The sequence below is a fragment of the Vipera berus genome (genome assembly GCF_964194415.1).
Source record: "Vipera berus genome assembly, chromosome: 1".
Lineage (NCBI taxonomy): Eukaryota > Metazoa > Chordata > Lepidosauria > Squamata > Viperidae > Vipera > Vipera berus.
Genome location: NC_138202.1, coordinates 91,835,320 through 91,859,579, shown reverse-complemented (window position 1 = coordinate 91,859,579; position 24,260 = coordinate 91,835,320). Strand labels below are relative to the sequence as shown.

Sequence of the window (24,260 nt, the reverse complement as noted above, 5' to 3'; positions counted from 1 at the left end):
TGACAATATTTATATTCCTAGAAATCCTACTCTCGTTATCTTCACTAATCTTAGATACTGAATCAATATCAGAGGTAAAGACAAGGTAAAATTGTAATATCCAAGATGATTATTTTGAAACAGAGTTAGGATAATTGTGTAATTCTGTTTGTTGCTTTTCCTTCCAATTAAATTTTGATATGGATTAAATCCATCACAGGAGAAATTGGCAACTTCACATTCTGTTACATGAAAAACAAAAACCCACCAACACTGCCTAATGGAGTTTGATGGAAGTGCAGTAGAACTTATCTAAATTCCATGAGAAATAATACATTTAAAAACAAAAACAAAAAACAAAACAAAAACCAAACCAAACAAATAGCTGGATGGAGCAAAAATTCTTCATAAAACATATATGCTAATATTGGAAATGCCAATATTTGAAAAAGGGTTTTAAACAGTTTATATCTAAAAGCAATAATTGAGACTTTCCACACCAGAGTGCAGTTTCCCTGTGTTATCTTCAGTTCAAGATTCAAAGGACTCCCACCTCATTGATTTTTCAAAAGTCCCTAAAGGTCTGAGTCTTCATCTAGATCATGGCTTTTCAACCAGTGGTACGGGTACCACATGTGGTACATTGGCACCTGGCAGGTGGTACGTGACCATCCTAGAAAAGTGGTAGCAGGGGAGGGGAATGAGCTGAACTGGTAGCAGCACCGCACAAGCCTGAGCAAGAGATGGCTGGAGCTGCAGGGCTGTCAGGGCTCAGTGGAAGTGCCAAAATCAGTGCCGCTTTCCAGCTGGAGCTCAGCACTGATCCTGGTGCTTCTGCTGAGCCCAGAAGAAGCACCACTCAGCTGGAATGTTGCAGTATCTCCAGGGTCTTGTGATTTAGATTCAGATGCTTGGCAACTGATTCATATTTGTGATGGTCTCAGTGTTCCAGGGTCATGTGAAGTGACCAAAACCTGCTGCAACCACCCAGCAGATGGGGGAATAAAAACAAAACACCCCCCCACCCCATCCCCGCTGCCAATCCTCAACAGAAATGCTCACAACAATGAAAACCTTGGACAGGAGGAAGAGTGCCGCCGGGGAGGCAGGCAGGTGTCTTGTTTGGCTGTGGCTTGGGGGGCACTTTTTTCAGTGCCATTGTAACTTCGAACAGCCACTAAGCGAACTGTTGTAAGTAAGGACTACCTGTACTTCATCTGTTTTTCCCCTTTTTTTGGCCATCAAGTTTTTGACAGCTTGCTAGGCGACTGGTGGTACTCGGATGTTGCCACATCCTAAAAGTGGTACAATGGGTGAAAAGGTTGAAAAGCCTTGATCTAGATCTTTAGCAGGATGTCTGATACACTTTCTTACCTTACTTTCTTTCTTTACTCCTCTGAATTTGTTTTCTTTGCCATTATTGTTCTTTTTTTATGTTCTGTTTTTGTATTCTTTGTTTTTAAATGTTTTTGATTTCCCAGAGTGGCTCTCATCATCATCAACATTATCAGGGCGGAGATGCAATTCAGCATGCCATCAATGAGATTATATGTTCAGTATATATGATCTCAGTGTGTCTTTGTCATGTTCACCTGAGGGGGCTTTAATGAAAGCTCGTGGAATCATGGATTGGAGTCAAGGAAGGAAGTTTAAAAGGAGACAATATTTCTATCTCCTTCCTAAATGTAATGTGATGGGCTATGGTGGCTGTTGATATCACAGGGAAATGGCAAACAATGAATAGGGATATGTTACATGACCTGAAATCTAATATACAAGTTTCCCCAGGTTCCTCAAGGTAAATGTTCTTTGGAAGATTTCGCACTACAGGAAAAGGAACCAATACAAAACTTAAGCTCTACAATCTTCTGGCTCCTCAGAGATTTTAAGATCCATTTTCTTAATACCTTTTTTATTTGAACCTCATTGTTATTTACTAATAAAACATAATCACTGCTTTGGAAGATACTCTGGATTATCTTATTTCTGGTGAGGTCAGTCACATGCTTAAAGCTGAAAATAAATAGGCATCTAAGTTCTACTGCCTCCATTATTCAATCAGCTTTCTCAAAACTCATTGTGATAAATTTACAACTGCTAGAATGGATGTATTATATATGGGATGATTATCTGGTAAAATTAAAAGCTATGCATCACCCACCAACCTGCCCATGGTTTTGCTCCTCCAGTCAGTGTAATAACATTTTTTCCTGAAAGAACAGCAAAAATCATCAGAGTACAATTTCACATCAGGGTGAAGGAAATACATACAAGATATAGAGTTTCGTAATTTCATAACATGCACGATTACAAAAGGAAAGTGGACAGAACTTCAATGGCATGGATAAAAACTGAGCTACTTAAAATTGAACTGTTAACACAAATAGTATGAACAAAAATATCAGCTAACAGTGTATACACAAGTTATGGGCAGTAGATAGTTGGATGCAGAGAAAGAAACTATTTGCTTTTCTATTCTGCTTCTGTTTGCACTAGTATCGATTATCCTTAAATGATTACAATAAAGTCTGGACAAGCGCTGGCTCTTTGGCTTTGAAACGGAGATGAGCACCGTCCCCTAGTCGGAAACGACTAGCACGCATGTGCGGGGGAACCTTTACCTTTTACCTAATATATATATATATATATATATATATATATATATATATATATATATATATATATATATATATATATATATATATATATATATATATATATATATATATCTTCCAATATTATCTGAGGTAATAAATGCAAAGAGGACCATTTTGGAAATACAATACATAAAGGCATGCCATGGAAAATAATTGCATAGGCTCTTCCTGCTGTTGGAATTTTGCCTTGTATTAATTTTTCCATTTTTAAATGTGTATTGATTTAATTGGGAAAATTAATGCATTCATGTGGAATTCAAATTGTAGATTTTTTAAAAAGACAAATCACAATTAAAAATGACCACTACCTCCCCCTCCCCAAAGATTGAGTGACTTGATTTATGAGTCATGGGTAGGCAACACAATAGTTGACAGTTAAAAGTGACACTCAGTAGCCCTTCTTTCCCATGATAGCTGGTGCTAAGGCTAACTAACTCTCCATTGGATTACCAGATTGGCTCCATAGCAGTAGTATGATACTATTGAAACAATTTTTCATAGTAAAACTCAATAATTACTCAGTGATAATCTAATTGGCATACTCCCTATGATTATTAGAAAGAGAACTTCTACAGTTGAAGAAGCATGGGGAAGTTTTGTGTGCATATATGTACAAACTGTGTGTATATATATATCTTACATATTGTATGCAGTGGTGGGATTCAGCCAGTTCGTACCACTTTGGCAGAACCAGTAGCTGATTTTTTTGTTGCCCAGGCCCAGAATGGACTTCTGGAAGCCACATCCACACAGAGAACTGGTTGTTCACATATATGAATCCCAACACTGACTGTATGTACCTCTCTCATTGGTAAGCAATGTAATCCACAGTAGTGAAAACCTATATCATATTACATTGATGGTATGCCTGGAAAGCAGGATAATTAAGCAACTTTGTTACACTAATGAGATAAAAAAATTAGATCTCAGCTAATCTACAAATGCTAGTTGTTGAGCAAAGCCAAACATTCTGCATTTTGGGTAGGAAATTGTAAAATCCTATATTTTGGACTTTCAGTGTTCTCCGAAGGAGTTCAAAAAGAAAAATTGCAACATGTTGGGAATCCTTAAATATTTGGCTCAGGCTCAGTACCCCAAAGGCTCAAACACATGTCAAATTATATAGCAGTGATAGTGAACCTTTTAAAGACCAAGTGCCCAAACTGCAACCCAAAACCCACTTACGTATCATTGGGTGCCGGGTGGGTGTGGCCCATTGGGTGGGTGTGGCCCATTGGGTGGTCATGGCCCATTGGGTGGGCGTGGCTGTGGTAGTAACAGTAGATTGGGTGGGACTAAAAAGTTCAATCAATTCCAACTTTGCCAGATCTTTTTTTTCCCCCCGCAAGAAGTTGAAATTGATTGAACCAACCTTTTTTTCCCCGCACACGGCAGCGGAGGCCTAAAGCGAAGAAAATTAGATTAACTTGCATGTAGTTTCTCCCCTCAACTTGGCATTTTTAAAGGCAGGGGGAGCATTTTTGTCAATTTCAGGAATTGGTCCAGATTCAGTGTAACTTCATTTCCCCAATATATCCCCTTCTAAATATTACACACTGGAAGAAGGAACATTGCTCTGGCTCCGTAGCCTTTCCCTACTACTTGGACAGTTTGCTGAATTGCCCATGGTAAAGCTCAAATTAAGCAGGGTAACTGGAAAAGACCAGAAGAGAGATCCATGAGCAAGAAGTACATGGGTAAGTGCTGGACTATTAGGCAACATTTGCACAGGAAACTCCCAAATCTAATTTAAGGCCTCAATTCCATCATAGCAGGATTATTTATGATTAGATTTATATTCTACATCTCATCCAGGAGCTTAAAATTCCCTATAACAAAAAGTTTATGAAGTTACTTGGGTTGAGAGATAGAAGCAGGCGCAACTCATTAGTGAGTATTTGTGGTTAAGGATGGATTTGAATCTTACATCCAGCTTCTTAAATACTACACCACTCTGACTCTCTTTGTTTTGTTGCAGACTTAAGCAGTAGCTTAAGAATACCAATGTGTAGTGGGTGCAGCAGATTCTGTTGGACATCCCATCAGTTTTTACATTTTAAATCGAAAGCAGGGGTCCCCAATCCCCAGGCCGTGGCCCACTAACAGGCCGTGGCCTATTTGGAATTGGACCACACAAGTGGCTAGCCAGAGTGCATGGGCATATGTGCATAGCTCAACCTGCGTGAACGTCAGGCTGGCAGGCACTTTTGCGCATGCTTGCCAGCTCGCCACTTGTGCCAGCCCACCACTCGTGCAATCATGGCTTCTGCCAATCACACAGCTCAATTCCCCTCTTCTTCCCCCAGCCAGGCCACCAAGCCGCAAAGTTTGGAGACTGCTGATCTAAAGGATTTCTCATTAAATGTCATTTGAATGCTTTCATTATACAAGAAAAAACTCTGAGCAAAATTCTTTATTAAGAACAATAGGAAAAGTTGCTAAAATGACACCTACTATTAATCTTTCCTTGCTCATTGTTTACAATTTTTTTCCTGAATGAAATTAATGAGGGAAAATGTGGATTGTTTATAGCATTGCTAAAGAGCAATGTAATAATTCCCTGAAATTGATTTGCATTTTTCTCTTAAAGCCAACGGATAATTTTCTGGCAATTGATATAATGTACTTATTTCTGGAAAAGCCCCACTAAGTTCAAGACCTTTTCTCTGGAGTAAATAACTGGAGATTGCAATTAAAACCCATGAGCCAGCAGATGTACTTATCCTCCATCGGTATTAATTTGTATTAAATCAGAGAACCAATTATAGCTACTTTGAATATTTCAAAATTATGGAAACCTGTGCCTCAAGACACCTTTCTGTGTACTAAATGTACACAAGCAAATGAACTGCATAAATTTCACTATCAGATGCACAAATTCATCATATTAGAAGGATGAATCCAAATTACATAGCAGAGGTGCATTTGAGAATGACCACAATGTCTAGAAAGACTCACTTTGGCTTTTACTTTGTCTATTGCTTATGGAATCAACAATGGATTAGCGGAGCAATTGTGACAAAGAGTTTTGGGTTACTCTAATATTTGATATCTTTGCTAGCTGTAATAAAAATACTAAACTGAAGATGGAAGTATGTTTGCATTTGGACTGCAAGCAGTAGAAAAAGAAAGTGGTGCACCTAACTTACTAGTTCTGCTCTGCATGATGGAAATATAGAGAGGGTTGGTTCCTGAAGACCTTCTGCCTCTCCTAGCCATATCCAGTGCTATTAACCCTGGAATATTGTGCCAGTAATCATGATTTTCCCCTGTATTAAAAACTTCCCAGACAAGATCCCATTCCCCAGTGACTGGTTGAACACAACAATCTCTGAAGGAACAGTATCCCTTGCAGAATGTAGTGTGTTTGTCAATGAGCCTTGGTGGCACAGTGGTGAGAATGCAATATTGCACGCGAACTTTGCCCACATCTTGGAGTTCAATTGTGATGGTGCTTAAGGCTCACTCAGCCTTCCATCCTTCTGAGGTCAGTAAAATGAGGACCCAGATTGTTGGGTGCAGTATGCTGACTCTGTAAACCACCCATATAAATGATATATAAGTGTAAGTGCTATTGCTACTACTATTAAGATAGCTATGAATAAATGCGCTTGTTAGAAAAATATATTCTTAATTTAACAAGTGACAAAATTAAGCATTTTATTGTTACCTGAAAGGCATCCTAATGTTCATTCTTTCAGCATATTTGCAGAGTGTGTCCCAAGGACAATGGATTTTTACAAACATAATGTCATTGTTTGTAACAGCTGGCTGCAAAAAAGAAACAATGTAACAAGCACACATGTTTTAGATTCAGGTGGCATTTTTAAAATTTTCCTCTAAAAAAGTTCACGGTTAGTTATATGGGTGTATGGTATTTAAGAACAGCCTTTTTTTTAACTGTCTACTTGGACTTGTTGAAAGATAATTCTAAGGAAAGTATAAATGTCCTGTATGTATTCTTCTTTGGTCAAAAAAGAGAGGGATTTTGGTTTACCTGTAATCTAGCTAGGATTGTAGTTTATCAAAGAACAGAGTTACCACAATTGTTCAGAAGCTTCATGGATGTTATCCCATAAAATCATGTTATTTTTTTATTATTCTTAATAAATTACAGAACAATCCTTCAGACAAGAGTGATAGGAGGGGAGTGTTGACTAGTTCATGGCAGGAAGACATCTATCCAAGCAATTCTATATACCAAAGAAAACTGTACATGTCATCTAATATTACAGGTATGCTCTGCTACAAACCAGACCTTCTGGAGGACTGACGAAGGAAAACCTTTGCTCTACTAGAAAGGCTTCCTGTTCATGCCTCACAAGACTAAGGAAAACAGAGTAGTCCCTCTCAACTGCCTTTCTCCCTTCCCCATCCCTGCTTTTATCTTATGCTGCAAAGCAATTGGCAATCTGTCATTTTCTTCCCTCTTCTTTATGATTGCTGTGTTGTACTTATGAGTAAGCTGAATCTATTTTGTGAGAAGTGGTGTCCTTTTTTATCCCTAACTTTATTTAGGGCATAAATAATACTTTAAAATCTCGCTGTCACTAGCCCAAAATGTCCTTTTCCTTAAAGCATTGCATCTTAGATGGGAGAGGAGGTTATAAAATCACCTTTCACTTACTTTCTCAGAGGTTTGGTTGATTCTGAACAATTTGAAAAAAATACTGTATGATCAGATCAAACAGTACATTGTTTCTCTTTAAAGAAGTCCATCAACAAAACTCTTCCATACTCATTTACAGAATTATTTTTAGCTTTTCACATGGACTACAAGTTTCCCTCTTTCCTTCCTTTTTACAAAATATTTATTTGCTTTTTTTCCTCTTTCTCTTCCCTAATTTTTACACTTTCTTAACCTGCCTGTTTTCCTAACCCTCCCCCATTCTACTCTACCTTTCTTTGAAGGTAAGGACCAGTTAATCCTGCAATCACTTCAGTAAAAGGCAAATCATCTAGTGCAGGGGTGTCATACTGCAGCCCGCGGGCCGGACGCATCATGAGGAAACCGCGCCTAACCCATTGCCGGCAATTGGGAAAAAGCTCCAATACGTTGCACGACGTCACGTGATGTCGCAAGTTTGACATGTTTGTTCTAATGGATTTTCCTCACAGTAGCTGCCATTTTGAGCAAAAGGAAAACACTACCCACCTCTCTTTCTAACATTAATCCTTCTGCTCGTAAATTCTTTTCAAAGGTGTTTCTTTTCTCAATTTGAAGACTGGATTTTTTGTAGACTAAAATGTAATCAATTCGTTTTTTGCCATCTTTGAAGAATAGACCTGATGTTCCCAGGGCAGACATGTCACTCTGAAAGGAAAAGAGGATATATAATGGACTCTTAAACTTAGTAGCACAGTCCAGGCAATGATTAAAAACATGTGAAGTATTTTCAGGCACAATTGTTTCTTTTTAGCTCTAAGAATTATATCCAAGACAGAAGAGAAACCTAAAAGAAAATACTTCTTGCTCTTTCTCAAATCTTTTAAAACAATTTGTTCTCAAAAATCCACAAATTTAAATAAAGGTAATCAGGATATTGATGACATTCAGTCCTGTAAATCTATATGATACCTCCCTTAGCAGAGGGGAGATATGCGGCTCAATAGGTAGATTGATGTTACAAAGTGAATCTCACAGGATTTCTTTTTTCTTTTTGCAATAATTTTGAGAACTTTTGCTTATTTGCTTACTTATTTGGATTTATAACCCATGTGTCTCATAAAAGATCAGTAATAACATAAGAGAACGCCTCTAATGTTACCCCATAATACAACTTGGTAGGTTGGACTAAGGACAAGTGATTAATAAACTCCATGATGAAGCAGAGATTTTGAACCTCAGACTCCCTAATTGAGGTTTTAACCAGTACATCTCTGTTTAACTGTGTTAAGCATAAAATTATTAAGTACATTTACAGTCAAAAGCCAAAATATCAAGCATACAATCCAAAATAGCTGGGTGAAAACAAGTGGAAGAAATAAGAAATTAAAGAATTATTCATATTAGAATGGTTTGATTTAAAACGTAATCACTATGTTAAGTATATTTTCTGACCTCATGTTATTTTACTCTTTCCTGCCTCAAAATGGCATAGGTAATGTCATTCAGTTTTGGAAAAGACAGCATAAAAAAGTTATCAGGCTACTAATTTCTGATCTAGATGCCACTGGCAACATTTTGAATTCCAATCCATCCTTCCCTGCAGTCCCAGTGGCCCTGAAGCTGCTTAGCTTTGGCGTTATTTGCCTTTCCTCAGAAACAAGGGCAACTGTGATGCACATAAAAAAAAGTAGGGCTTCAATCACATAGCTGTGGCTGCCCTCTGACTTTTATGACTTTCCCTGTGGACAATGCTGCTCAGAAAGCAATGCAAGCTATTCCACAGAGACAGTCAATCTCCATGAAGATTTTTTAACATATAGTCCTTTCATTTCCCAATGCATCATTAAATCCTACCCTTGAGAAACACCTTTCATGGCTTTGAGGCCTACTTTGACAACCACTTCCGCTTTTGTTGTGACTCAGAAGATTGGAAACAAAACAAAACTTTCTTATGGTGAGACAGAAGAAAGTCAGCAAAATTGCATTTATTTCAGTTTCAAGAGTATTTATAGCCTTTGGATGAGGTTTTCAGTAATAACCATATTCCTATATGGGTCCTTGCAAGAAGAGAAGAGCGACAAGCAAGAAAATAGATTTGGTACCTATCCAGGTGCAACTGCTGCTGATTTATTGACTCTAATACATTATTTTGTCCATTATGTATACAAAATCAGTATAAGACCCATTAATAAATCTTTATTCTAATAGTAACATCAGATCCTATTATTAGAGGAGAAATAGGTTCAGCATTTCTCTTTTTTGTGTCTAGTTTTATGCTTCTGATGAACCTGATTCAGAATGACAGAAAAGTAGAATATTCTTTGTAAGTGGAAATCATGATCAAATACTATGTTGCACTTACCATAATTCTGTTATCAGTAAAGTTGATGTTTAACAGTATGGAGGAAATGTGGCAAAAATAATTAGCTCTATAAATCTTATACCCCATCCCTGAGCTCTCGTTTTGTACTAGAGTAGAAAAATGTAAATACACATCAGGATAAGTCAGAGTGTCAAACTCAATTTCATTGAGGGCTGCATCAGCATTGTGGTTGCCCTCGGGGGCCAGGTAGGTGTGGCCTACAGGGTAGGCATGGCTGGAATGTGAGTGGCCTACTGGGTGGGCATGGACAGCTCTACATTGTTCATGTCAAGGGTGCCTATGGGGCCTGGAGGACCGGGGCAAGTGCCAAAGCACTGTCCACTGGAGGAGCCTCACTGTTCCTCTCAGGCCATCCTGGGGGGGGGGGCTGACAGTGATGCGGAGGTCAAATGCTCAGCCCAGCTCTCAAGCACCTGCGGCGCTAAGCCCAGCCCCAGTTTCCCAAGGGGGCGCCCAGCTGCACTTACCTCCTCCTCAAGGCTGCTACTGCTGTGCTTGCTCTCCTTAGCCAGGTTGCTCATGATGGGTACGAGGGCAAAGTCAAGAGGGAGGCCCACTCCTTCTCCATGTGAGGAGACCTGGCTTTGTATCCAAAGCTTCCTTAGCAATAGGATGGGAGACCCCCCCAGGATAGGCCAGGGGGAGGGGCAAGGGGATGGTGAAAAGGCAGCAGGGCAGGACTAAGGCAGGACTTCCCTCAGACCCTCCCTCTCCTTCCTTCCTTCCTTCCTTCGAACAGAGTGGCAGGAAAATATTTGAGATGAGGGAAGGAGAAAAACAGGCAAGAAACGAAGCTGGGGAAGTGTCATCCTTCATGAGGAATGAAGAAATGCACCATCTCCTGGAAGTGGCCAGCACATGGCCCTCACCTACAAATATCCAGCTTGTTGGGCTCTGGGGGAGGGGATGCCATGAGCAGCATGAAAGTCAATGTTACCTGTGCAATGCTGCCCAGCCCCCAGTCTGTCCAGTTTTGGCAGGTAGTGGGGTGCTCTACTCACAGTGCTGAGAGGCTGAGCCAGGTGGCACGAATCTGAAGAGAAGCACAATGCTGCCCAGCCCCTAGCCTGCCCAAAGTGCTGGCCACTTCCAGGCGATGGTGCATTTCTTCATTCCTCACAAAAGGTGATATCTCCCCAGTGTGCGGCCAGGGGGCAGTGCCGACACGGCAGGGGCCAGTCCCTCACTGTTTCCAGATGGCCTTGTGGAGCTAAGACTGGATGTATTTCAGCATAGATGACCACCATGAAATTGTACATTGGCTCCTGGCTGGCTGGGTCCTGGGCCAAGGCAGCATGGGCCATTTCCTCACTGTTTCCAGGGTGGCTTCATGAGCCAATTGAAAACACTTTGTGGGCCGAATCCGGCCCCTGGGCCTTGTGTTTGGCATGTCTGGGATAAGTGATTTGCTTTTTGGAGGATTCCAGCTAGTCAGTGTAATCATCTTCCAGGTTATTTACTTATTTACTTGATAAATGCTCCATTCTCTATTTTCCTTTCACTCGGGGATCTATCTCCTGCACTTATACTCAGTCAGAAATCTATGGCCACACAAAACCCTTGCTGAATTGTTTTGTGTCCCCCTCAATGTAGATTTGTTTCCCAATTTTGACTTTTTCTAAAGGATATGTATGGTGCAAGTTGAGAGATAGTGTAATTCTACTCCCCAAACTTGGGAATTCTATAAGTCATCAATATTTCCTTCTTGGTGCTTCTTCACCTCATTAGAACCCACACAGTGAATCAGGTCATTATTAGTCTTCAGCAGCTTGTCCTATTCTTGTTCTTTCCAGACATGTTGAGTTGCAGTTCCTAGAAGTTCAGACCTGGAAGGTGCCAGGTTAAAGATGAAATTATGCACTTGAAGTCTGAATTAATGAACATTCTACAACTAGTCCATGGCTCCACTGTTACTTTACATTGGTTAGGACTTAGGTAGGTGATTACCAGAAATACCAGGACTGTAGCTAAACTGAGAAATCAAAGAACATTCAAGGAGAAAGCACTGGCATATGTATATACTGCTGCCAAGAAAGCTGCATAGATGTGTCCATGATGTCCCCAGAATTCCAGATTCACTCAGCAACTTCACTTTTTTAATGGTAAATTTTTAAAGATAGAATTAAAGCTGCATCATGAGAATGAACATCCTTTTTATATAATGGATCACAATTCTGCCTAAATAAGTTTAAGACTGCACTGCAGCAAGGTTTATTTCTGATGGTGTTGTCAACAACATGGCCAAAGGGAGATGTATTGGACAATAGCTCCTTCAATGGCTGGCACTCCATCAAGCTGATTGTAGCAATTTGTTGTCCTGATGTTTTCCTATTTCTTTGTTGAAATGCAAAGAATTATCTTCATAAAAGTTATCCCTTCTATTCTCCACTTTTCTACCAGTCAGCTTGAAATAAAAGAACGTTCATCCGTCATCCTCAGGCTGGTGGCTTCAGCTTCGTTCTTCTGGGAGAAGTGTGTGGTAGTGGCTGTTTGTTCCTCTTTTTTAAACTGCCAGAGGGGGTGTGTTCTGTGGGTGGAGGTGTGCTCTGATTGGGTGGGGGGTTAGCTGTGTTCTGATTGGGTGGGAGTGTGTTTTGAATGGGGGCTGTGTTCTGATGGGGTGGGGATGTGTTTTGAGTGGATGGGCTGGTCTCAGCTGCCAGCCTTAGACCTGAACTGGTGAGTTGTGCTGCTTTTGTTCGGCTCCATGTTTGTGGTGGTGCCATGTTTTTATAGTGGGTGTCAGTTTGCTTATTGTGTGGTTTGGAGGGGTTTAAAGTGGCTGATGTTGCAGCTGTAGTTAGGTTTCTGTTTTGTGGTTGTGTGTCGTTATTGTTGTGGGTTCGAATTTGCTTTTTGAATGGTTGTGTGGTGGTGATGTCATGTGATGTTATCATGAGTTTGGGTCTGGTATCATTCTTGGTGGTTGGGACTCGTCTGTCAATCAAGGTGGGTTTCCAAATGGCTGGTAGGCGAGAGGTATCATCTCGTTTGTTCATGCTGTGGGGGCGTTTTTCTATCTCAATGGCTTCTCTGATTATTCTGTTGTTAAAATGTTGAATTTTGGTGATAGTTTTGGTTTTTTTTTAATCAATTTCATGTCCCATGGCTTTAAAGTGTTGGAACAGGGATGAAGTTTGTTCTCCCTTTGTGAGTGAGTTCCTGTGCTCTTCAATGCGTGCACTGATTCTTCTGTTGGTCTGTCCGATGTATGTGGTGGGGCAGTGGTGCATGGGATTTCGTATACTCCTTGGTTTTCTAACACAATTATGTCTTTGGGGTTTCTTAGGATGGTGGATATTTTTCTGTCTGTGTAGAATGCTGTTTTGATGTTGTGTTTTTGGAGGATCTTGCTGATTCTGTCTGTGGTCCCTTTTAAGTATGGGAGGAGGGCTTTGCCATTTTCTTGTTCTCTGTCTTTGGATTCCAAAGAAACATGATTACCAACTTAATCCAAAGAGAGACACCCACAAAAACCCAAGACAACATTTCAACCAGCATGACAACTGCCTGTCTGACCTTGAGATAAGTGCTGAGCTGCTTGTCTCTTCAAAAGTTGACCATTCCCACCTGATTGACTGAAGAAATAATAATAATAAAATATGAAACGATGCAATTTTTGGATTCTTGATTTTGCCAAGAGAAATCATAACACCATGCGATGTGCAGCCAAATTGTTTACAGGGAACTTACTATGTCCCAGAAAGGAGGTGTTAGTGAGTATGAGTCAAGCATACTAAAACAACAGGTGTTCTGCCACCTTGAAGGGAGAAGAGAGATGGCAAGAGAATAATTAGCAAACAAATTAATTTAACAAGGGCTTAGATATTTTCCCCTTCCAATAATAAGGGGCTCTCATGAGTTTCTTTCATCATATTCCTTACAGAACAGAATTACACACCAGGAATCTGTACCATAACCCATCACTAACTCAAGCAATCTGGCATGGAATTCTGTAGAATGAGAGATGAGCTTGGAGAGGTTAGTCAGACATGATGGTTGGACAAACATGAATTATGCCTAGGAATTACAAAAAGTTTGAAAAAGAAACTTAGATTGACTCCTCCCTAAACTACTTATCCTTGGTAACTTTAAGATGTGTGAACCTCAACTCCTAGAATTCTCCAGCCATCATGGCTGGCTGAAAAATTCTGCAAACTGAAATCCACACATCTTAAATTTGCCAAGGTTATGCAACTCTGCATTAGAATAGGAGAGAGAGGAGGAAAAAACTCAAGCCACCTTCCAAAATGTTATTACTGTAGCTTCTCTCAATAGTTCCATACCAACTTTAGTTCCAGGGTCACATTCTGGGGAAGTGAATGAGGTTTGTTTCCTCTCTGGGTGAGGAGGGACAGGGATTGACTCCTAGTCTTATCCTTGCAGTGAGTCCCAGTCTCTAGCAGTGTTGATACAGATAACTGAGGATCTTGGTATCACTGAAATAAGTTACTTAAGATAGCCTTAATCCTTACTCCACTCATATTAACTACAATGCTCAGCCCATGAGAACAACATCAGCTCAGGGTCAACAGCGAGAAGACGGAAAGGAGGAGGAGGAGTGCATTTTTGTCACCATGCTGTGCAAATATCACTGCTTATTAGTAGCATATGCCTTTGATGTGTCAATCATTTGCAATTAGATCAGTTAGGTACTGGCTGTGAATTAATAGAGGCTGAGAATATGTTTACTAATGGCTTTACCCAAAGGGATTTAATGCTGAAAGAATCCATTTTCATGTACATCAAACCTTGACACATTTGATCCAAATGTTCTTTTTTGCTATGTGTACCTTTCTATATTGCTCTTCCAATCCTGGCTGAAGTGTAGGGTTTGTTTCTTGGAATCTTTAATCCTCTGCTTCATTCTGACCATATGTTTGCTTTGAATCAAGCTTTGACTCTTTTGGCTTGGACTAAATCAGGTTAACAGTTTTTGGAAATAATCAGAGATATGGATTTAAGGCTTCCTGAAAGTTGGCGGGTCAGGGCAGTGGATCCTACAAAGAAATGCCGTTCAGTTATTTTTGCCTCTTTTGGAATCCCATTAGAGTGCTGTTTGGTTTTATCTACATTTCAACTGTTCCCTAAAAAGAACTGTTTTCAATTTTATTCTCAAATCTACCATTAATTCACAATTGATTTTATTTCAGTGTGACTGATGTTCAGTATCACTTGGAAATAGGCTCTATTGTAAAAAAAAAGTGGGGGGTTACCTTGTGTAGAGATATGACTGTCATGGCAAATCCTACATTAATGAGAAACTTCAGAACCTACAGATGATGTGGGGAATGTTATTGTTGTTAATGTGACTGTTGTGGCACATTTTGTCCAGCAGAAGACATTGTCCAGGATAATATATCATAAATCTCTGCATGAGATAAAACAGCTGGAAATGACATCTCATGCTGAGATTCCTCACTATTGCTTTCATTATAGTCTAGAAAACCTATGCTAATATACTATGGTGTCACATTTTGTAAAAAAAAGGTAATTGTTAAGCATATATCTATGTTAAGTTCACTCCCAATAGCATAGTCAAAAGATCCCACTGACCCTTTGACAGTAAGAGTCTAAACTCTTGCTAAGAATGTTCATTTCACAATACAAATTATCTTGCCAAGTGATATGACTGAAAATATGATTTTATTTAGGAACCTGCTCTTTCCTAATTTTACCCATCACTGGATCCACCTAATAAAGTATTTTATTAATTGTTGATCAATTGTTGTATTATTTCATGAGACATAAATCATAATAAGCCTTGGGTTGTTTTAATCATGCTTTGTTGAAGAAGTCACAATGACCTAATCACAGTTAACACTAAACCACTTAATACAATAGTTCACCAAAGCATTCTGACAGGTTTCAGGCATCACACTAAACCAAAAGTAAATTGTAATATGGCTTTGTATGAGAGGTAAACCCAGCCATTTCTCTTATTTGAAAACCTTTAAAAACCTTTTATGAAAACCTTTAACTGCTTTAACAGGTTTTAATAGCTGTTTAACCACTTTTTATTTATTTATTAATTTTTTATGTTGCCCATGTCCCCTACAAGGTGACTGAGGAGGGCATTGTAAGTAGTATTCTACTTACAATGTCTGATTAATTTCCCCTAATGAAGGAAACTTATATTCTCTGGAAAAGTGGACAAGATAAGGGGAGGGATCTATTTTTAAAGTGCAAACCTTTGAATCCAGATCTTTGCTAACAAATAAATAAGGCCTTTCTCGAAGTAGGCAGAGCACATTTCTCTGATCCAATTTAATTTGGTTTGATTCATTCTTAAACTGCAAAAAAATGCTAAATTAAGTCTAATTTATTAAGATATTTTAAGATATTTGAACAAAGGCAAAAGTATAGAGGTCACACTTCTCTGGCAGACAAGAGCTGTTCAAAAGCTCTTTTTCTTCATCCAAGAATGCTGTTGCTTTAAACAGAAGTAGTAATCATATTACCTTTTAATCTATGTTTCAAACTGAGAGGAAACCATATTAAATTGCAATGATACACACTCAAGGGAAGATAAAGGACATTAATCAAAGAAGTTTCTTCGTGTCAGCTCTTCTTCTGAATCCTTTCTAAAGCCCAAATATAAAAATATTGGACAGAACTTTACAGAAAAGAGACTATTGTTTGATCATACCTCCTTATAACACAAAGAATTCAAGGGGATTTCTCCCCCCCCCCTTTTAAATAAGGTTAGCTTTGACAACTTGGAGAATTTTATTACAGGATGAGCACCCCAGAACAATTCACATGTATCTTTCTGTCTAAAAGGCTTAGTTTGGGAAGTATATAATTCACCATCTCACTATCAAGAGGCTTGATGAAAGATAGTCAAAACCTAACTAGATAATTTCAGAATTGTTCTTCAGGAAAAGAAAAGCCATACTCATCAGTAACTGAGTTTAAACATGCTTGGGTTAACATGTTTGCCCATCTTTCAACAAAAATTTAAAATAAAATAAAATAATAATAATATTTAAAAATAATAAATATATCAATTAAATAGAAAACAAAAACAAACAAAAAACCCTCAAAGGATTTTTTTTGACCAATAAGTCTTTTTCTGCTGGCAATTTTCTATGTTTCTATATTTGTTTACTTCAAATGCATTTTTATTTATCTAGGTAATAATAGTTAAAGATCAAAAGCTTGTATTTGCTATAGAGATATTATATACCCATTTCTAACTTCTACCCAGTACCTTCAATCCATTAACACAGCCTTCTGCTTTTCTGTGAGAGGATTTTATTTTAATAGGGTTCTTATTGGTAGTAACCAATTCCAAAGTAATTTGCTATGTAAGTACTTGAATATCCTTTTGAATAAATTATTAAATCAGTTTGAGCTCATTTCAGCCAGAGCTCAAAAACATCCATGCAAAATCAAAAAGAATTATGCAGTCTAACCTTTTTGAACAAGGAAGGGTACCTGAAAAGTTATTTTTATATTTCGAAACAGAGATGCTACTCCCTTGAATAAGCAACCCTTGCTGGATGCTCATTTTATTGTATCCTTTCAGGCAACTATATCAGACAATTGTATTGTTTGATTCCACAATGCTGAAAGCATACCCTGTATCTTTAGCTATGGTGAATCTTATTTCTAGAAACTTGGTATGCATAATGCAAAGAAAATACTGTCTACATTCACCAAATAAATTCTGGAACGTGAAGAATAAGGTCCACTTGCAATATATTATCAGGTATGCAAGAAAAGGCAAGATATTGCATTGGTGCTTTCTGCAGAAAAAGAATCATTAGCTAGATGAAAAGCCATGCTCCCAGTGTTGCTCACTCTTAATTCTAGCAGCTTTCCTATAGGAAACCAGCTGATATAATAAAGTGTTGCCAGGGCATATTTGAGGCAGGAAGATGTTGTATTACTGACAACGTAACTGCCGTTTTAAATTTTTGCTTCTATTTTGTCTTTAATTTTCCATTTTGTACCGTGGAAAACGAAAATATTGGCTATTGTTCTTTTATGCAAGGTTTAGACCCAGGTGAACTAAATCAGGCCTCATGGAAAAAGTACTGAACCAAAGTCTGTGCTATGTTTAATTGTGCAGTTTGAAACTGTACTTTACTTAACATGATTTTGCTAAACTTGCTTGTTTCAAATATATTTAGACCATAAGGACTGGAACAGTAAGATACAGGGAACTGAAAGTAGCTGATGGATGTGGATTCCAATGTACATGGGTATATGAGGAAAGTTATGTTCAGTAGAGGGTCAGCAGGAAGTCAGCAGGAAGTCAGCAGAAAGTATAAGATTGCTGACAGTCCTACAGTCTCAGGATGGGAAAGGGTATAAAGAGCTGGGACTGGACCTGATTGATTTGCCATTGACCTATAGCTGTCCTTATTGGAACTGCTATGTCATTGGACCTCATTGCAATGGGTTACTAATGTAAGTGATACTGTGTTATTATGTTTGACATGTTCGAAATTATTAGCAAAATAAACCTCTGAATCTTAAAGTAAGAATTATTGTTTTGTGTTGCTGTCTTGTATTTCTTTCATTCATTTTTTTCCACGACAGTACATAAATATGTGTATAGATATATTCCATTCCATTCTACCTATGATACTTTTTCACATATCATAGGTAACACAGGGGTGGATGAAAGGGTTAAAAGTTTAAACATTCTCTTAAATTGATCCTCCTCCCCAAAATGCTACCTAACTAGCCTAGTGTAAAGCATCAACTTCATGATGCTTTACACTAAGTTGGTAGCAAGCCATCTCTCACTTAACTGGCATTAACAAGTGCCCTCAAATCAGATGACATCTCCATCTTCCAAGAAGGGGCAGCTTGGTTAGGAATAATGTACATTTGTTTGGTTCTGAATTTTTTCATCAAGAAAGATTATCTGAGGGACAACCACTCCATTTACATCTGCCTCTCCCATCAGATCCAGCAGAGAGGACGTGCTACAGGTATCATTAGGGAATTACATTTGATGGGCCCCAGGCAGCACACTTTCTCTGCTGTGGCACCATCTCAATGCAATATCTTCTCCCCACCCAGACAGAACCTGGCTCTACCACTTTTGTCTTTCCAAAAATCCCTCAAAACCTGGTTGCATCATCAGGCCTGGGGACTTTAAGTGACTGGCGAATTATGAAAGTGGCTCCACTAGTATTAACATCTCTTAACCTAATATTCCTTCTTTTTAGTTTTGTCTTTATAATTTTAAATGTTTTAATAATAACTATTATAATTGTTCAGTATTTATTCATCTACTGTTAGCTTTGTTGTATACCACTCAGAGTTGTTTGTGAGATGGTGGATAGATAGATAGATAGATAGATAGATAGATAGATAGATAGATAGATAGATAGATAGATAGATAGATAGATAGATAGATAGATAGATAGATAGATTTTTAAAAGGAGTTAAGGGACATCCTGCAAAGATCCAACTGTCTCTTTTTTTCCACTCAAGGTCTTCAAAGCTTTTTCATATATCCATTTTCTTTATATAAACTTATTGTCATTTGCACACTTCAGATTTCTATACATTGACGATGGCTAGAAAGGTTAACTACTAATGAAAGCCTCGTTAATTATGTAATCAATATTTGGCTGTTGAAATATTTGGCTGTTGAAACCACCCTCTGCTGCTGTGATTGATGAGACTGAAGACAAAGTAAAGATGACTTTCAAAGTAGCTTTACAGACCCTTTGAAAGGATGTAGTGCCTCAAAATGCTAAGCAACAGTCTGGTCCTCACAACCATATGAATTATATTATATCACATGCTTAAATATGGACCACTAAGCCACTATGACAACCATCATTTATTTCAGTGGGTGCTGAAAGCATTCAAGGCAAAATGTGAGCATTAATTATTATACCTAAGAAAATGAGTAACATACAGGTGGAAGCTGCTTTATGAGGCTAGAAACATTCAGTATGACTATTATTTAAAGGGCAGATGAGCAAATTCATTTCTCTTGCCAACTATTTGATTAAAATTAACTGAAATGATGTATCAAATGTCATACTTCAAGATGTTTGACATTTTTAAAGAAAGCAGATTTCATATTCAAATGTTTGTACCACTTAAAGACTTAAAAGTATTTAAACCAAGATTAAAATTTTGAACTTTTAATGTATTGGGGCCAACTATATCAAAGACATGTCATTTTTATGAAGGGTTAATTTGGCTTAAGAAAAGAGCCTTTCTCAATGCTTTTTTTAAAAAAAATATTAAATGTTAGGTCAATGAGAATCTACATTTGCAAGCTTATCTTTCTTTAAGAGTGGTACTGTGAAAATGGCAAAAACAGTTACAGTATGTTAGCAATAAGCATACTGCCTGATGGCGCAGTATGGGTAGGATGCAGTATTGCAGGCTAACTCTGCCCACTGCCAGGAGTTTGATTCTGACTGGCTCAAGGTTGACTCAGCCTTTCATCCTTCTGAGGTTGGTAAACTGAGGACCCAGATTGTTGAGGACAATAAGCTGACTCTTAAGAGAGAGCTGTAAAGCACAATGGAGGGATATATAAGTCTAAGTGTTATTGCTAAATAATCTAATTTGACCTTGACTTCTGTGACTTAATTGTCTTTGAAACAATACAGAATTCATTACCTTATTTTAATGCTTTCTGTCCCCCCCCCCTCCGCAAAAAAGAATCCCAGTGGAGCTTACATTTTTTGGTTGGGTTTCCTGATGAGCTCCCACTCATTTACTAACCAGATCTGACCCTGCTTAGCTTTTGGAGATTATCCAAGGTCAATTACTTATATATATATTAGTAAAAGCAGTTCAATTAAAAATATGAACATGTTCCAATTTTAAGTGTTGAGCTGAAAAAAATATTATAAATATAAGCACTAAATATCACTGGGGAGTAGGCATTTTCCACATTAATCTGGACTTTTACAACCTGTGACACACTATATAACAATCTATATCCATTTATTCTGAGCTCAATGAACTGGGAACATACATCAGACTGCGGCTTAATGCAACATTTCAGATCTGACTGAAAACCATACTAGAATCTAGAGTCTCTGCTGACTCAGGAAGATGTCTTCGAAAACATTACTCTATTCAATAGACTTCCAAACAATGGAGTACTGCAAGAAATATTATAGGATGCGATGAATTGTGGCAGTTCTCCTAGCAATAAATAATCTTTCAATTCAGCAATTTATCACAACAGTGTTGATGTATGATATTCTGCAAAGATATAAAACTTTTTTCATCAGCAGGTCTGCTGGTACTAATATGTGATCTAGTTCTGGAAGAAGAACCTAGGGCAGAGGGACCATTTGATTGCTCTTACCAATCTGAAGTCCTTTATGGATAGAATTAGTGCATATTTATTTGCAGTGGAGAAGGTCCACAGAAGATTATAGGTAGTCTTCAGCTTACAACCATTTGTTTACAATGGTTGTGTTTAGTGCCAAACACAATTGAAAAAAAAGGCCTTATGCTTGGTCCTCACATTATGGCTGTCACTGCATCCTCACAGTCACTTGGGCACTTGGCAACCCACATATATTTATGATAGGTGCATCCTGGGAGGGACATGATCACCATTTATGACCTTCCCAGACAGCTTCTGACAAGCAAAGTCAATGGGTGAAGACAGATTCAGTTAACAACCATGTGATTCACTTAACAACTGCTTAGCAATGGAAATATTGGTGCCCACTGTGGCCATACGTCTAGGACCACCTGTACTGAGAGTTCAGGAAAGCACAGATGCCAGAACTCATAGCAGAAAGCTACTATGGATACTTATAAAGCCGATATAGTATTATTTGTTTGCATAACAAGCTTGCTCATATTTAACTGAACTACAAATTTCTCAGTTAAGACAAAATTCTAGATTTGTATATTACATTAGCTATAAATTAACTTCATGGGCTGGGTTCATATACCGCATGATGATGATGATGATGATTATAATTGTTAGTTAATTGTACAAATGCAGCCTAAATAATATATTTTGGGCAGTAAGGGCAGAATCCTCTTCAGATTACTTTATGTTTTTGTTGATTAAGGCAAAAAGGTGCAGAATGTTAACAGATGTTGCTACAGAAATGAGTCTCTAATGAAAGTTTATAAAATGACTTTAGCAGTGACATGGCTTTTCTTTCTGAACGTACACGGATAATAGAAAGAAGAATGAAATTTCTCTTTTAGCCACTGATTGCCTTTATAATGTTAATGCCTATGCTTCTTATTGCATTCTTTTGCAGCTTTTATAGCTGAAATTCTATACACACATAAATGAACTAAGTGCTCCATGGATATCTAAATACAGAACTGCACCATTAACATACAGGTTTATTTTCTAGAGTGATACCTGCATTCCTTTTTGACTGGCTTGGAAATAGCATAGTAACTATTGAAAAGAAATAGCATGCCACCTGCTATTTGCTATTAGTGGCTTTCCACTTTTTTACTTTATGCTATTTCATAACTCAAGGTATGTAGGAGCAAGTGTGTAGGAGTAACATCAAAAAGGAGAGACATGAATGACTAAATATGTAGATTACATCATGGAATCATGATGTACTGTACACCATATCTAATATCTTTTGAATTGCTGCCTCTCCTCTTAATAATTTTGTATTTAAACATCAGCAAAAAGTAAGGTATAGTGTAAATAATAGTGAGTCTCTGCACCTACAAACGTCATGGTTCACATGACTGGAAAAATATCTGGTTGCAAAAATGTGCCCAGCAATCATTTTTCATTATCATAGCTAACCGAGTTTTTAAACTGAAAAAGAAGGAATGCCATTTTCAAAGCAGGAAGTCTGCCAATAATAAATTGCTTGTTGAAGAGCAACCATTCTGGTTAGGAGAAAGGCTTAAGTAAGGAATTAGGGTGCACTGGCTACGTAAAATCAAGGCAGCCCCATCCAGAATGAAAGGTGGAAAAATCCTCACATCTGGATTGGCAGGGGGGGATGCAAACCTCACAGTGACTCAGTCTTGCTAAGATTACGTTGAACCTGTTCTTCCTCATCCCAATCCCTGCAGCCTCCAGACCCTGGGAAAGAACTGAGGCAGCATCATTTAACTGGCCAAATATATAATAACATTGGCATAGATATATAACTGAGTATTATGTGCATACTGATGATACTTAACCTTATGCCAATGGATGACCTCTCACGGCAGTTTCGTGTAGAAATTAAACAAATGTTGTTTCCCTTTGATCTGTTTTTCATACCCTCACAGCTTCTCCAACAACACAGCTTCTCCAAGGTTTGGGAAAGGGCAGCACAAGTAACAAGTAGAAGAAAAAGAAACACTTCAGGGCAATGGAATGTACTTCATCAAAACACATTTGACTGCCTCTGCTCTTTGCCAATGAGAATGTTATCTCTATCACACAAATCTTTTCACTGAGATAATCCTAAATCTCCTCATGAAGCCTACAAACAGATGGCCAGGCAAATGTGTACAGAAAGGACTAAAAACATAGAGAGGGTGGGTGCTAACAATTCATTTTCTGTTTATTTCATGTAGCGCAAGGGGATATATTTGTTATTCTAGGAGCACAGAGTGAAAATTGTACCATGTGGTACATGTACCATTCAAAGACTCCATATGGTAGGTGATTCCACAAGTATAATGGGTTAGAGATTATTTAATGGATTTCTGAAGGACCAACCCACTCCCATGTGACATAAAATGCCCCATATTTTTACCGATCTGTATGTTCCCTTCTGTGGGGAAAAACCCATAATTTTATTTCATTTGTTAGTGGGATCAAAAGCATCCCTTAAGAGCAATTTCGATAAGAAAAAATGGACCCCAGGAAAGAGACAAATGCCTTCCTTCCACTGACCTTGCAGTTTTATCACTTTCACTTTGAGTGAAAAACAAACAAGAAGAGGAAAATTATATGACCATGTGTCACAAATGGAATTATACAGAAGATTACATGTAGAATAATTTTGGAACCATTTATTATTGAATAAAACAGCAAAGTTTCTAAATGATGTTTAAATGAAGTGTGAGGAACTTTGACCCAAATCTGCTTTATTGTAATGACTGTAAAATGTATATATATTTTCCCATTGCATGTTCACATTTAGATCACATTAGTCTCCAGCAATTAAAATACCATAGACCCTTGCATAACATAACTAAAAATAACTCTGCAGATCATAGCCCTTCCCCCATTTCAGTGATTATTGTTCCATTACTGCCTTGGCCATTGAAATCTTATGATCCGACTCCAAAAATTAATATACTGCAACTTTGTATTTTGATTCATCTGTTTTGTCTTTCTTGTTTGTATGGATTACATTTTTGTTTCTTCCTAGCATTTTCCCACAAGGACAAGGTCTGATATTTTTGGATCCACCAAGTGTTGATCCATGTGTTCTTAACAGGAATTGACTAACCCAGGGGTCCCCAAACCCGGTCTATGGTCCAGTACCGTGCTGCGGCATGCCAGCAATCGGTCTGCACAAACAAGCAAAGCCCCATCCCTGGGATGCAGGCAGCACACAAAACCATGCACCCTCCGGGCTGCAGAAAAACCTCTCTCCACAGAACCAGTCCCTGGTGCCCAAAAGGTTGGGAACCTCTGGACTAACCAACTTCTTGCCTGATCCTGATGTGGTTGAGAGTAACTGGC

At 38.3% G+C, this 24,260-nt stretch overlaps 1 protein-coding gene across 1 annotated transcript in view; it reads right to left on the bottom strand.

Annotated features, from left to right (window-relative positions):
* ANO3 (anoctamin 3) overlaps positions 1 to 24,260 on the bottom strand; it is a 247,250-nt gene that overhangs the window by 66,185 nt on the left and 156,805 nt on the right. The window contains exons 5-7 of the mRNA XM_081329964.1: positions 7,792 to 7,950; positions 6,307 to 6,407; positions 2,145 to 2,189 (exon numbers count right to left, since the gene is read on the bottom strand). Coding sequence (XP_081186090.1) covers positions 2,145 to 2,189; positions 6,307 to 6,407; positions 7,792 to 7,950 — 305 coding nt within the window. The remainder of the gene's footprint in view (positions 1 to 2,144; positions 2,190 to 6,306; positions 6,408 to 7,791; positions 7,951 to 24,260) is intronic.